This window comes from Typopeltis vanoorti, chromosome 2 (assembly GCF_054136105.1).
Source record: "Typopeltis vanoorti isolate ZY-2024b chromosome 2, IOZ_Tvanoo_1.0, whole genome shotgun sequence".
Classification (NCBI taxonomy): Eukaryota; Metazoa; Arthropoda; class Arachnida; order Uropygi; family Thelyphonidae; genus Typopeltis; species Typopeltis vanoorti.
The window spans coordinates 57814091-57830865 of record NC_143550.1 but is presented as its reverse complement, the minus strand read 5'-3'; the positions used below and the strand labels follow the sequence as shown (position 1 = coordinate 57830865).

Sequence of the window (16775 nt, the reverse complement as noted above, 5' to 3'; positions counted from 1 at the left end):
TTTTCCCTTATGGCATATCAAACATTCCAAGTAGCATTTTGTGATAACTGAATGAAATATTGCCTGTTATATTGTTTAAATAATTTAAAACTGATTTATTTGAATTAAATTGGTATGAAATATTCAAAATTGCGGTTTTGAAATTTACAAACAAATATCAGTTTTTAACTGAATTTGTCCATAATTGATAAATAAAAATTGATTTGTAATTTGTCTGAGAATTGTTTATAGGTTTATCTTCTTCTTCCTTTCCAGGCTTATAGCCCAAGTGGCCTGTTTCGGACTCAATTCCATCTTTTTAAGGATCTTCCTCTGCATCGAATACCTTTTGGGTGGTAATTTAGAATTTGCTTAGGTATTCTGCTTCTATTCATTCTCAGTATGTGTTCTTTCCATTTTATTATTATTATTATTATTATTATTATTATTATTCAGGCCTCCAAGGAGTCAAAAGACTCATCGAGGGAGGTCCTTCCTAAGACATAAAGTCTGTCAAGACTCACTGAGGGGAGGTCCCCCCCCTGAGAAACACAAAGTCCATCATACCACTCTTTAAACTCACTGACCGTTCTCGCTCCCACCACTCCATCAGGCAATGCATTCCACGGCTCAACCACACTCCACACAAAGAAACCACTCCTTACCCTCTTGCTCACAGTTTCCTTTCGTAACTTCCAGGGATGGCCTCTTGTCATCACTCCTTCCCGCTGATCAACCAAGCGAAAGAACTCCCCAGTGTCAACCCTGTAACCACCTCTCAACAGTTTAAAAGTCTCAATCATATCACCTTCCTTCTTCTATCCACCAAACTCTGCAGTCCACATTCTCTCAGCCAATCCTCATAACTATCCTTGTACAGTCCTGAAACCATCTTTGTCATCTGTCTTTGTATCCTTTCCACAGTTAATTTATCCCCTTCAAATCCTGGGGACCAAATCTGAGAGCAATAGTCCAAGTGTGGTCTGATCAGAGACTTATACAACGGAATGATAACCCTCTTATCTCTGCAGGTCAGTGTCCTTCTCATAATAGCAGCAATCCTCTGTGTTACCTTCATCACCTTTGCAATATGTCCCCTAAACTTCAGGTTTCTATCAATCATCAACCCCAGATCTCTTGTCTCCCCTACTTCCTCCAGTATAACTCCTCCCATAGAGTATGCAGCATCCCATCGATGTTTCCCAAACCTCAAGACCTTACATTTTGCTGCATTAAACTGACACCCCCATTCATTTGCCCATCTATCTAGCTTATTTAAATCCTCTTGCAGGGCTACCACATCTGCACTATTACTAATAATCCTTCCCAGCTTCGCATCATCTGCAAACAACTGAATATCCCCCTGCAATCCACTGGCTATGTCATTGATATAAAGGTTAAACAATATAGGGCCTAGTACTGAGCCCTGTGGGACCCCACTTGTAACCCTCTGCCTCCTGGAAACTGCTCCACCATACACAACTCTCTGATACCTATCAGACAGCCAATCCTGAATCCAGTTGACCAATCTGACATCCAGACCCATGTGCTGCAACTTAAATATCAGCTTATCATGTGGCACCCTGTCAAATGCCTTCGCCAAGTCTAGGAAAATTGCAGTATATGCCTTTCCCTCATCTAATGTTCTTGTAACTTTATTATAAAAGGCTAGCATATTGCTAAAACAAGAGCATCCTTTCACAAATCCATGTTGATTCTCACAGATAACATTACCCTCATCTGCCCAATGCTGTACACGGTCCCTCACTACTTTCTCCAAGATCTTAACAACTACTGATGATACACAGACTGGCCTATAATTAGACACTTCCAGTCTGTTACCACCCTTATGCAATGGCACTATCTTACCTTCCTTCCATTCCCTGGGCACCTTTGCCAAAGCCAGACTTTCATTGAAAAGCCACGTTAAAGGTACTGTCAATTCCCTAGCACATTCTCTCAAAACTCGTGGCGAAATACCATCCAGTCCCACAGCTTTACTGACATCCAGAGTACTCAGTATCTGAAACACACTCTCCTCCTGTACCTCCAGACCTCGTGCCAGTCCTATCCCTCTAGCATTAAAACTGACTCCTCTAGGATGAATTACTCCAATAAAGTGTTCATTGAACAATTCCACTATGTCCTCTGCATCAATCACTCTATTTCCATTTTTATCCCACAATATCATTCTTCCACAGTCGTTTCTCCTCCTACTGGCCACATAGCTAAAAAATTCCCTAGGATTTTCTTTGGATTTTAGGGCCAATCTCCTCTCATATTCCAGTTTCGCTTTCCTTACCACACTAGTCACTCTTCTGGCCTGTGTCTTATATTCCTCATGCATCTCTTCACCTATCTCCTTATATCTCTTCCATAGCCTCTTTTTCGCATGCAATTCCTGTTTAATATTGTTTGTCATCCACTTTACTCCAAATTGCGTCCTCTTCTTCACTCGTGGTATACAACTTACCATTGCTGATAACAAATATTCTTTCACAATTTCCCACGCACTGATGATATCCCGGCCTTCCAATTCCTCCCTCCATGAAACTTCCCGAAGTTGACGTCTAAGACTATTATAATCACCTGCCTTATAATTCCACATAAGTTCCCGTCTCTTTGATACTCCTGCATGTCTATTCATTTTCCAAGTCAACACCATATGGTCACTCTCTCCAACTGGTGGGAGAGATGTCAACTCAGTTATTATCAACTCTTCTGATGCTATAACCAAATCCAAAATTTTTGAACCTCTTGTTCCCTCTGTTACATGTTGCCTAAGACATTTGTCCCTCAAGAATTCTAGAAATTCCATTCCCCTATTGCTACATGCATCTTCCTCTCTCCAATTTATACTACTGAAGTTAAAATCTCCCATAACAATCATTCCTCTTGCACTTGCCAAACTTAGCTGTCTAAACATCTCCTGGTCCCCATCCTCTGTGCTCCTGGGTCTGTAGCAACACCCCACTAAATATCCTGTCTTGCCTACCTCTACCTCACACCATACGCTCTCAAAATCATTTGTCTCACTTCCTTCCAAATTCTCCACTCTTAGAGGACATAGGTCATCACTTATCATAAACAGTACCCCACCACCACGCTTTCCCCTCCTATCCTGACGAAAAATGCTATACCCAGCGACTTCTATTCCTGTTGTTATATCCCCCTCTGTCAACCACGTCTCAGTGATCGCAATAATTTTTGGCCAGGCTGATGCTATCTGCGCCACCAATTCCTCTCCCTTATTCCGGATACTCCTGGCATTAGTATACAGCATATAAATGCCATTGTTTCTATACCCAGCATTATCTCTTCTGGACTCCACTGGGCTCAGTGTTACCTGACATTGTCTCCCTTCTCCCAAGTATCCATTCCCACAAGAGGCCACCCCTGGTATCATCCTCCCTGGGACACACTGACTCGCACACTATTTTTCCTCTCTCTGTCTTCTTCCGTACAGTCTCAAGCAAAAATCTCATATCTCTCGCTGCCCGACTTACATTACCACTCAAGTCATTCGTTCCTACCATCACAATCATCTCATCCACCCTTTCACCTCTCTTAATTGTCATAGCCACCCTTTCTATTGTTCCTCCTGGCAAACACTCCTCACGCATCCTATCTTGAACACCACGGATCATTGAGTCGCCATACATTATACCTCTTACCATTCCCTCGCTCCTATTGTTTCCATTCTCTCCTCTTCTTATTTTTCTCTATAGCAAATAACTGTTTCATTTAGGGAGGTTGTAATTCCAAATTTTTTTCTATTTTCGCTGTTTTTCATTTTGTCCATTATTGTGACTCCTTCAGTTCTGCCAGAAATTTCATTTCAGATGATTCAATTCTTCTTTCATCTGCTTTTTTTTATTGTCCATATCTCACTGCCATAAAGTAAGGTTGGTTTAGCTACTGTATTGTAGATTCTTATTCGTGTGTGTTTTTGTACATAATTGGGTTTAAAAATTTTATTTATGATGCCTGTTACTTTTAAAAAGTTTGATATCTTTGGTTCTATATCAGCTTCATTATCATATGACATTGTGCAACCTAAATAATTGAATGAATTTACTTGATCTATTATTTTGTTGTTTATTACTATTTTGCTTCTTATTGGATTAGCACCTTTGAAGCCCATGACTTTTGTTTTGGCTGTTGATATTTCCATACTATAGGTTTTTTTTTTCAAATTATTTAGACCACATAATGATTTTTGTAGTTCATCCTCATTGTTTCCAAGGATTATTTGGTCATCAGCAAAAAGAAGAGTGGATTATCTGGTGTTACAGTTTATCTTGAATCCACCTTCATTAGTTATCTTCCATTCTTTTATGATTTTATCTATGTATATATTAAATAAAACCAGTGAGAGAGGGCAACCCTGACATACTCTTCGATTTATTGGTTTCCAGATTGATGTTCAATTATTGTACTTCACAGATATTTTATTATTTTGATATATATTATATAAGGCTCTAAACAGTTGGTTTGGTATTTCATATTCTTCTAGGATTTCCCAGAGTTTTTCTCTGATAATTTTATAAAATGCTTTGGTGTAATCTATAAAAGCTATGTGTGTTTCTATGTTCATTTCTCTATGTTTTTCAATTAATAATTTTAATGTAAATGCAGAGTCTATGCAAGACCTGCCTTTTCTGAATCCATTTTGTTCTTCTATTAATTTTGGATCTACTATACGTTTAAGTTTATATGCTAAGATTTTTGTAGATACTTTATAACAGGTACTAAGTAAGCTGATTCCACGATAATTGTTACAATAAAATTTGTGTCCTTTTTTGTAGATGGGAGATAACTATTGCTTTGGTCCAATCTTGTGGACATTTTCCTTCTTTCTAGATCATATTATAAAAGTTAAATAACCTGAGTGAGAATTCAAGTCCTGCATATTTGATAAGTTCCAAGTTTATATTCTCTTCTCTTGGAGCCTTTCCTGTTTTGCTTTGCGTTAATGCATTTGTTAATTCTTCTAGAGTGATGTTTTCCAAGTTATCCGAGACGTTTATGAAGGGTAGGTTTCTTTTTTCTGAATGTTTTCATTATACCATAGATCTTTATTATTATTATTACCCCAAGATTTCATGGAGTCAAAGACTCATCTAAGAGGTCCTTTTATCATACACACAGCTCATCATACCGTGTCTTAAACACACTCAAACTCCTTGCAGACACCACACTTTCAGACTAGGCATTCCAATCATTCACAACTCTGCACGAAAAAAACCTGCCTCTCACACCCTCTTTATACATCTTCCAGGGATGACCTCTGGTTCTCCCCTGATCTCCCACTATTGTCTGTAGAACTTCTCCACCATTGATCCTATAACAACCCCTTACCAACTTGTAGGTTTCTATCATATCTCCCCTCTTCCTCTTGTCCACCAGACTGCAAATTACATCTTCTCAATCTTTCCTCATACTCAAAATTCCAGAGGTCAGAAACTACCTTAGTCAGTCGCCTTTCGACCCTTTCCAACATCTCTTCATCCTTCTGAAAACCCGATGACCAAATCTGGGCACAATAGTCCATGTGTGGCCTAATCAAAGCCTTGTACAAAAGGAACAAGAATCTCCCTACTTCTACACGTTAGTGTCCTCCGCATCATTCCCAGAAGCCTTTGTGTTGTCTTCACAATTTTGGCGATGGTTCCCCCTAAATTTTAGATTCTTATCCACTATCAACCCCATGTCTCTTATTTCCTCTACTTCCAACAATATATTCTCACCAAGCATAAATTCTGCATTGCATCTTTGTTTTCCAAATTTTAAAACCTTACATTTTGCAACATTGAATTCACATCCCCATTTCCGTGTCCAATCACTCAATTTATTCAAGTCTTCTTGCAAGGCCACAACATCTTCACTACTCTTTATGGTCCGTCCCAACTTTGCATCATCTGCAAACAACTGAATATCTCCATCCAAATCTTCGCCAATATCATTAATATACAAGTTAAACAGTGATGGCCCTAAAACAGACTCCCTGAGGCACTCCACTAGTGACTTTCCTTTTCCTGGATATCGCATCCCCATACACAACTTGTTGATACCTATCAGATGGCCAGTCTCCAATCCAATGCACTAATCTAATAACCAACCCTGTCTGCTCTAGTTTGACTGTCAACTTATCGTGAGGTACTCTATCAAAAGCCTTTGCGAAATCTAAGTATATTACTGTGTATCCTTCTCCTCTGTCCAAGGAAGCAGCCACTTTATTGTAATAAGTAAGTAGATTACTAAAACATGACCTCCCCTTAGCAAATCCGTGTTGTCCATCAAATAAAATGCCATTGTTGTCAACCCAACTCTGAATCCTAGTTCTGACAAGATTCTCCAACAACTTAACCACAACACCTGACACACAGATAGGCCTATAGTTTGATGCTTGAGTTCGATCACCTCCTTTATGAAGTGACACAATCTTGCTCTCCTTCCACTCTTTAGGGACTTGATCGAGTGCAAGACGCTTATTAAAAAAATATATCAAGGCAGGTGTCTACTCCCTGGCACATTCCTTCAGAATATGCGGTGATATATTATCAAGTCCCACAGCCTTATTTACATCTAGTTTACTCAACTCCCCAAACACCTCTTGCTCACTTACAGTCAGTCTCTCCTCCCCATCATCAACTGCTCTCAATCTCTCCATGAAGTCACATTCAGAAGATTGAAAGATCTTTATGAACTGCTCATTAAGTATCTCCACCACACATTCTGCAACAGCTGTCTTTATACCATTTCCTCCAATCAATGTCATCCTTCCATAATCATTCTTTCTTTTGCTGGCTACATATCGAAACAACTCCCTAAGATTCTTTTTGGTTTGATTAGCTAACTGTTGTTCATACCTCTCTTTAGCTACTCTCACCAACCAAGTCACCTTCTTGCCTGGTCTTTGTAGACCTCATGAAATTGGTTACTTTCACTTCTCTTATACTGCCTCCACAATGCCCTTTTTTTTTCTCTGTATCGCATTCTTAATCTCTTTATTCATCCATCTCACACCTACCTTTTTTAACCTTCTCACCCTTGGAATACATTTAGACATTGCATCTACTAGATAGTTTTTGAAAATCTCCTCTTTTCCAGCTAACTCCTCATTTCACGCTACACCCGCAAGCTGTCTCCTGAGCGCTTCATAATCACCCCCCCCCCCCCCTTGTAGTTCCACATATACACTTTTCTCACAGGGGTCCTCGCACTGCTGGCAACTACCCAGGTAATCACCTCATAGTCACTCTCACCAATTGGTGGATGATTTGACACTTCATTTATAATTACATCCTCTGATGAGATGACCAAATTCAAGACCCTTAATCCTCGTGTGCCCTCTGTTACATACTGTCTGAGGTAGTTATCCCTCAAAAACTCAAGAAACTCATTTTCTTTACTTCCAGTTGCTATCTCATCATTCCAGTCTGTATTGCCGTAATTAAAATCACCCATAATGATCATCCTTTTCTTATTTGTTTGGCTAATTTGACTATACATTTCACTATCACCACCATCCACATTACCTGGTCTATTACAACATCCCACCAAGTATTTGATTTCATTCACCTCTATCTCACACCATACTGCCTCAAAACCACTGGCACTATTTCCGTCTTGCATCTCTACTTTATATGGACATAACTCTTTCTCTATCATCAATAGCACTCCTCCTCCCTTTTTACCCTTTCTGACCTCACGAAACACATCATACCCTTCCATCTCTTTCCTCAGGATGTCATCCTCTTCCAACCATGTCTCACTTATTCCGACAATCGTTGGGTGAACAGACGCAATTAGTGCAACCATTTCATCTGCCTTGTTTCTTATACTTCTAGCATTGGTATACAAACACAACAGCTCATTTCTGGATCTACAGCTAGTTACACTGATACCACTCACTCGATGTGATCTTTCCATGCTCGACTGGGGCCATTTCCCTTTCTGCTTCTTCATTTTAGAACCCTTTTCAATTCCAACTGTTTCTTCTTGATCCCTGGTCATCCCATTCCTTTCCTGCCTACACATGCTCTCACCTCCTCTTCGTGCATCCACCTTTCTCATGCTGTGTACCCCTGTCCACCCTGAGCCTCCCCGTTTCCCTGCTCCTCTTGCACACCCATTCTCTCATTTTCTATACTCGTACCACTCACTTCCCCATTCATATCCACCTCTTCAAGCTCTCCTATCTTACTCTCCTGCTCTTCCACATCACTCCCCTCTCGATCTGATTCATTCTCTCTATTCACTTCTCTACCTTCCAGCAGCAGCAGTCTCTCCAAGCTACTCACACCATAACCACTCAAATGCAGTCCATCGCCCCTCATACAACTCACTTCTTCCCTCAAACTCATTCCGTACATTAACAAACTAACTTCTTGGTAGTAATTTTGCCATGTTTCTTAATGGTATTAATATCTGCTTCTCCTCTAGTTTCATTGCTTAGATTTTTGAGGATTTTATATGCATTAGGTCTTTTGAGCATAGTCTCTCTCTCTAATTTTGTTGCAGAATTGTTCCATCTGGTTCTGTTTATTCTCCTGCATGCTGCTTTTGCTATTGCTTTTTTTCTGCTGTATTTGATTTTTGATTCTATTACTTTTAGGTTGAGCCAGTTTTTATATGCTTTTTTCCTTTCTTCAATAATGCTTTTAATTTCATCATCCCCAGTCCCTAAGGCCTCTTTTTCTTTGTTCCTAAACTTTCTTTTGCAGCTTTTGTCATTATGGTTTTTAGGTTTGACCATTCTTCCTCTATGTTCTGATTTTGTTTTATACTTGTCATCCAGTTCTTTATTCTTTTTTGGTACAAGTCTTTAATACTACTGTCATCCAAAAGTCTAACTTTGAAGGCTTCAAAATTTCTATTTTCCTTTTGCTTTTTTGTTGTTTTCCATGTTGGTTCCCATTTTATTTTTCCAATTAAAAGGTAATGATCTGATTCTATTTCAGATCCTCTGTATACTCTTGTATCTATTATAATTTCTAGCATTTTGATATTGCGGATTATGTAATCAATAATGCTTCTTGTGTCTTGCTTCGCAGGTGTATCTGTGGATGTCTTTGTTTGAAGAAGGTGTTCATTATTTTAAGGTTATTGCTTATAGTAAAATCTCTTAATCTATTTCCATTTCTATTACAGTTAAGTTCTCCGATAGGTCCTATGTTTGGTTTATATGGTTTATTGCCAATTCTTGCGTTGAGATCTCCTATTACCAAAATGTGATCCTTAGGATTGGTCTTATTTAATGTGTTCTGCACTTGGGTGTAGAAGTTTTCTTAGTCATCCTCTTTTCCTTCTTCAGGTGCATAAGTTCCAGTTACTGTCATATAGCCTCTGTCTATTTTAATTCTCATTTCTATTATTCTATCTCTCCAAAAGTTGTAATAGATTATATTGTTTCTAAGAGATTTATGTAGAAAGATCATTACACCAGATTTAGCTCTCTCTTCTGCTTTTACCCCACTGTATATATAGATGTAATTTCCAGTTTTGTCTGTTCCTCTCTGCTTTTTTTTTTAGATTCTGTAATTACTGCTATTTTTACATTTCTTTCTTCTAGTGCTTGGTCCAGTTCTATGATTTTGTGGTGGATACTTCTCACATTCCACGTCGCTATATTTCAATAGGTGTATTTCTGCTTCTTCTTTTTTTTTTTTTCGATAATTTTCTTCTCGAATCCTTATTTCAAGCTGGTTCGTTACCAAAAAAGTCTGTCCATTTACTATCATAATGAGTCTTTTTAGTTTTGAATTCTAAAAACAAATATCAGTTTTTTTAACTGAATTGTCCATAATTGATAAATAAAAATCGATTTGAAATTTCTCTGAGAATTGTTTATAGGTTTATCAATAGTAAAAAAGAAAATTTATTTTCTTTTTTAGTGACTTGAAGTCTGATGATAAAGACAGAAGACTTTTAATTGAAGTGTGGGACTGGGACAGGACATCTCGTAATGATTTCATGGGCTCTCTTTCCTTTGGAATATCCGAACTTATTAAAACACCTGCAGAAGGCTGGTTTAAATTGTTAACAGCTGAAGAAGGGGAATTTTACAATGTACCAGTTCCTCCAGATGGCACTGATATTTCAGATATCAAAAATCAAATGAAGGTATCTAACTATTTGCTTAAAAATGGTTTCAAGTTCTCCATAAATTTCACTTGTGTCTTTTAACAACTGCCAATTGCAAAATACATTATTACAAAATTTAATATTTTCATAACATAGAGGTTGAGATACTCTATCCTAAAACATTTATTACTTTAAGGTAAAACTTCTCATGCTTTAGATGGTTCTCCTACAGAAGTTTTCTTGATTTTTGTTGTTGTTATGCTCCCTCCCCCAAAACATTAGTAATCATAAAATTATTTATAATTAAAATTGTATAATTACATAGAATGTTTGGATGTATATAAAAATAAATGTTTATGATTAAATGTTTCCTAAGGAGAAGGCCATAACTTAAACAAGCTGCTTACAAACCAGAAACCAAGAAAAAAATTCTAGACTGATAAATTTGTTTTTTTACCAGGCAACATCTGATATCATCAAGTGATGAATTGAAAAAAATGTTGATGCCTAATTTTCTTCATGAATACTTATTATACCCTGTTTCACAAGAAAATAATGGTGTTTGTAGATACTACACTTGAAATTGCCAGTGTGCTTCAGATATTATTTATGCTGTTGTTCTACAGAAGGCAGTGCGAAAGAGTGTAAATAAATTTTGAAAGAAATTTGTTTTTTACCTTTGGTTTTTAAGTTGTATGGGTATTATTCCAGCATACCAATGAAAGTAAATCACGAGACCCTACAAAAACTGGAAAACTTCAAAATTAATTTTTTTTTAAACAAAGAATAAATAATATGGGCATCTTCATGGATTATGAAGACTGATCGTCAGAGGTCCATGCTAACCATTATTCACACAATAACCATCATATTGCTCCTTAAACTGATTCACAAGCAAAGCACTTAGTACTTACTTTTTGCAATTTATTCACTGCCCTTTAAGCAAAAAATATAGTCCTCACTGTTTCCTAACCACTCTTGCACAACTTCGGAAGTTATGTAAGAGTGAATAGATCGAAAAAGGGAATATGATAGTAACAAATTAGAAAGGGGTTTTACAGGATTCGATGCAAAGGAAATTTTTCAGTCCATCTTCATCCCCTCTTCCTCCTGCCCACCAGACTGTACAAATTACATCTTCTCAAGCTTTCCTCATACTCAAAATTCCAGAGGTCAGAAACTACCTTAGTCAGTCGCCTTTGGACCCTTTCCAACATCTCTTCATCCTTCTGAAAACCGGGTGACCAAATCTGGGCACAATAGCCCATGTGTGGCCTAATCAAAGCCTTATACAATGGAACACAAATCGCCCTACTTCTACACATCAGTGTCCTCCTCATCATTCCCAGAAGTCTTTGTGTTGTCTTCAAAATTTTGGCCATGTGTCCCCTAAATTTTAGATCCTTATCCACTATCACCCCAGATCTCTTATTTCCTCTACCTCCAACAATATATTCTCACCAAGCATAAATTCTGCATTTTGTTTTCCAAATTTTAAAACCTTACATTTTACAACATTGAACTCACAAACCCATTTGCTTGCCCAATCACTCAATTTATTCAAGTCTTCTTGCAAGGCCACAACATCTTCACTACTCTTTATGGTTCGTCCCAACTTTGCATCATCTGCAAACAACTAAATATCTCCATCCAAATCTTCACCTATATTGTTAATATACAAGTTAAACAGTAATGGCCTCAAAACAGACCCCTGAGGCACTCCACTAGTGACTTTCCTTTTCCTGGATATTGCTCCCCCATACACAACTTGTTGAAACCTATCAGATAGCCAGTCTCCAATCCAATGCACTAATCTAATATCCATCCCCATCTGCTCTAGTTTGACAGTCAACTTATCATGAGGTACTCTATCAGAAGCCTTAGCGAAATCTAAGTTTATTACTGTGTATCCTTCTCCTCTGTCCAAGGAAGCAGTCACTTTATTGTAATAAGTAAGTAGATTACTAAAACATGACCTCCCTTTAGGAAATCCATGCTGTCCATCAAAGATAATACCATTGTTGTCAACCCAACTCTGGATCTTAGTTCTCACAAACTTCTCCATCAACTTAACCACAACACCGGACACACAGATAGGCCTATAGTTTGATGCTTGAGTTCAATCACCTCCTCTATGAAGTGACACAATCTTGCCCTCCTTCCACTCTTTAGGGACTTGATCGAGTGCAAGACTCGTATTAAAAAAATATGTCAAGACAGGTGTCAACTCCCTGGCACATTCCTTCAGAATATGTGGTGATATATTATCAAGTCCCACAGCCTTATTAACATCTAGTTTATTCAACTCCCCATACACCTCTTGCTCACTTACAGTCAGCCGCTCCTCCCCATCATCTACTGCTCTCAATCTCTCCATGAAGTCACATTCAGAAGATTGAAAGACCTTTATGAACTGCTCATTAAATATCTCCACCACACATTCTGCAACAGCTGGCTTTATACCATTTTCTCCTATCAATGCCATCCTTCCATAATCATTCTTTCTTTTGCTGGCTACATATCAAAAGAACTCCTTAGGATTCTTTTTGGCTTCATTAGCTAACTGCTGTTCAAATAACTACATCAAAGCTATATTCTATTTATATCATCATCAGAGGGCAGTTTCATATAGATAGTTTTATTACTGCAAAAAATATTGTCTTAATTTAACATGAAAGTTATTATATAAGAGCTGAGATCCTTGATTACATCCTATTTATAATTAACTCTTAGATGGAAAGGTTATGTTGGTAAATTATGCACCTTCCATATCCTTTGGATTTTTAAACCATCATTATTGTTAAGATTAAAGTGGTTGATAAGAATTTCACACACCTCCTGAAATTTACGTTCATACCTCGGTGTGATGTAAACAAACAGATGCCTTTCCAATCAATTCTATGTAGAGTACTCTGGGCATGATCAGAAAGGCCAGATATACCATAGTTATTGAATTTAATGTGTCGTTTATGTTCCTTTTTTCTGATAGGAATTGTGAATCGTGTTTCACCTATATAGAGCAAATTAGGTACAATGTTACAAGTTTTCGATATCCGGTCCCATGGCTACCAGACATTAGATTACTTTCCTCAGCTACCTAAACAAACAACACATACATATACAATTCACAATTGAGATTGAAAGTCAGAACACACTTCCTTGTCTAGATACACTTCTCACACATCTTCCTTCTTTCCTTTGCTGTTTACTGGAAGATTAACACATACACCACACCAAATTGCCAGTCCATCCTTATTCAGCATCCAGGTAGTTGTCTACTGATGGAGTACGCCATGAGAAGATGAGGATTGCACATTAGGTTAGAAGCCCTGATCAGAAGTCCTGTTTACCAGAAGCTTACACATACTGGCCAATATATACACACAAACTCCTACCACCACACAACACAAAAACTAGGTGCAATTAACACTAAAAAACAGGGTTTTTGAAGATTTGCTCCAGTAAACAAGCACTTAAAGATGAATTAAAAGTTATCGGCAATACCTTCAGCTCTGGAACAAATTCTAAAACACATCCCAACTCAACATCACCATAGTTCAAGATCAGTACTATCAACATAAGAAGCTTGAATGGAAAAGAAATGGAGCTAGTTGAGGAATTGGATAAGTACCAGATCGACATAATAGGTGTGACTGAAACAAAAAAGGCAAAAACTGGTGAGAACTTTTTGAGCATTAAATACAAAAATGTTATATGTCGATTAATTTTGACAGTATATATTAGAACCACAGACTGATAAGTAAATAATTAATTTATTGACTTATTGCTGATATTTCGCTGGTAATCTAACCAGCATCTTCAGAGCACAGAAAAACAGTTTGTCATGGTGCATGAGACAACAACAACAATCTGGTGTAACAGTGGGACTAATTAGAACAATTGAAGCTACAAAGACTAAAGTCCTAATTAAGGAGTTTAGTCCTTAATTAGGACTTTAGTCTTCCCTACTTCCTCCAGTACAGCTCATCCAATCGAGTATGCAGCCTCCCATCGATGTATCCCAAACTTCAGGACTTCACATTTTGCTGCATTAAACTGAAAGCCCCATTCATTTGCCCATCTATCTAGTTTAATCAAATCCTCTTGCAGGGCTTCCACATTTGCACTATTACTAATAACCCTTCCCAGCTTAACATCATCTGCAAACAACTGAATATCCCCCTGTAATCCATTGACAATGTCATTGATATAAAGGTTAAACAATACAGGTCTTAGTACTGAGCCCTGTGGGACCCCCACTTTTGTAATCTTCTGCCTCCTTGATATTGCCCCACTATACACAACTCTCTGATGCCTATCAGATAGCCAATTCTGAATCCAATTGACTAATGTGACATATAAACCCATCTGCTGCAACCTAAATATCAGCTTATCATGTGGCACCTTGTCAAATGCCTTTGCAAAATCCAAAAAATGGCAGTATATGCCTTTCTCTCATCAACTGCTCTTGTTACTTTATAATAAAAGGCAATCATATTACTAAAGCAAGAGTGCTCCTTAACAAATCCATGTTGACTCTCACAGATAACCTCATCTGGCCAACACTGTATATGATCCCTCACTAATTTCTCCAAGATCATAACTACTTTAGCACATTCTCTCAAAACCTGTGGTGAAATACCATCCGGTCCCACAGCTTTACTGACATCCAGAGTACTCGATATTTGGAACACACTCTCCTCTTAAACCTCTAAACCTCGAACCTGTCCTACCCCTCTAGTATTAAAACTTACTTCTCCAGGATGAAATACTCCAATAAAGTGTTCATTGAACAACTCCACTATGTCCTCTGCATCAGTCATTCTATTCCCATTTTTATCCCATCATTCTTCCACAATCATTTCTCCTCCTACTAGCCACATAGGTAAAAAATTCCCTAGGATTTTCTTTGGATCTTAGTGCCAGTCTCTTCTCATATTCCAGTTTCCCCTTCCTTTCCATACTAGTTACTCTCCTAGCCTGAGTCTTATATTCTTCATGCATCTGCTCTCCACCTCTCTCCTTATATCATAACCTCTTTTTCACCCGCAGTCCCTGTTTGATTTATTTGTCATCCACTTTACACCAAATTGTGCCTTCTTCACTCTTGGAATACAGCTTACTATTGCTGCTAATAAATATTCCTTCACAATTTCCCAAGCACTAATGATATACCAGTCTTCCAATTCTGCCCTCTGTGAAACTGTCCCAAGTTAATATCTAAGACTATTATAATCACCCACCTTATAATTTCACATCTGTTCCCTTTTCTTTGATACTCTTGCATGTCTATACGTCTTCCAAGTCAAAAACCACATGGTCACCCTCTCCAACTGGAGAGAGAGGTGTCTTCTCAGTTATTATCAGCTCTTCTGATGCTATGACCAACTACAAAACTCTTAAACCTATTGTTCCCTCCATTACATGTTGCCTAAGATATTTGTCCCTCAAGAATTCTAGAAATTCCATTCCCTTATTACTACATACATTTTCCTCTTCCCAACTTATACTGCTGTAGTTAAAATGTCCCATAACAATCATTCTTCTTGCACTTGCTAAGCTCAACTGCCTAAACATCTCCTGCTCCCTACCTTCTATGCTCCTTGGCTTGTAGCAACACACTAAATATCCTGTCTTGCCCACCTCTACCTCACACCATATGCTTTCAAAACCATTAGCGTCACTGCCTTCCAAAGCCACTCTTGAGGACATAAGTCATCACTTATGATAAGCAGTAATCTACCACAGTGTTTTCCCCTCCTATCCTGCTGAAAAATGCTGTACACTGCTACTTCTATTCCTGTTATTACATCATCTTCCATCAACCACGTCTCAGAGATCCCAATAACCTTTGGCCAGGCTGACGCTATCAATGCCACCAATTCCTCTCCTTTATTCTGAATACTCCTGGCATTAGTATAAAGCATAAAATTTTATGTCACTGCTTCTATACCTATCATTATCCCCTCCAGACTCCACTGGACTCAGTGTTACCTGATGCCGGCCCCCTTCCCACAAGAGGCCACCCCTGCTACCATCCACTCTGGGAATTCTAGTTTCCCTGCATTGACACATCGACTCATTCAGAAAACAGCAATTTCTCCAGATGCCTATATCCTTTCTCATTCAAATGCATGCAGTGGTCTCTTGCATACAGTTCCTTTTTGTCCTCAAATGCCCTCTAAGCATCCACATATTTCAATCCTCTCTTCTGACACATTCTGGCTATTAAGCTATTCATTATTAATGTTCTTCTGCTCAGCTCCTCGCTATCGTACCTCGGTAACACACTATCTTTCCTCTCTTCGTTTTCTTTGTACAACCTCAAGCATGAATCTCGGATCTATCACCTCCCAATTTACACTGCCTCTCAAATCATTCATGCCCACCATCACAATCATCTCATCCACCCTTTCTCCCCACTTAATTGCCATAGTCACACTTTTTATCATTGCTCCAGGCAAACACTCCTCTGGCATCCTATCTTGCACACCACAGATCATCAAGTCTTCATACATCACACCTCTTACCACTCTGTTCCTTGATTGCTTACCTGCATCCCTCACTCTCTCTCTCCCCTCTAACCCTTTCTCTCTGTGTTCCCCTACCTACCTGCCGTCCTTGTATCACTCTATCCCTGATTCCAGCACTCCCTCGCATCTTCTCATTCCCTCTCTCCGACTGTTTCTGTTCTTTCCTCTTCTATC

At 38.4% G+C, this 16775-nt stretch overlaps 1 protein-coding gene across 1 annotated transcript in view; it reads left to right on the top strand.

Annotated features, from left to right (window-relative positions):
* The window catches only part of LOC150109061 (protein kinase C, brain isozyme-like), a 689445-nt gene that overhangs the window by 300815 nt on the left and 371855 nt on the right, over nucleotides 1-16775 (top strand). Inside the window, exon 7 of the mRNA XM_090405188.1 lies at nucleotides 9879-10107. Within this exon, the coding sequence (XP_090261314.1) occupies nucleotides 9879-10107 (229 nt within the window). The remainder of the gene's footprint in view (nucleotides 1-9878; nucleotides 10108-16775) is intronic.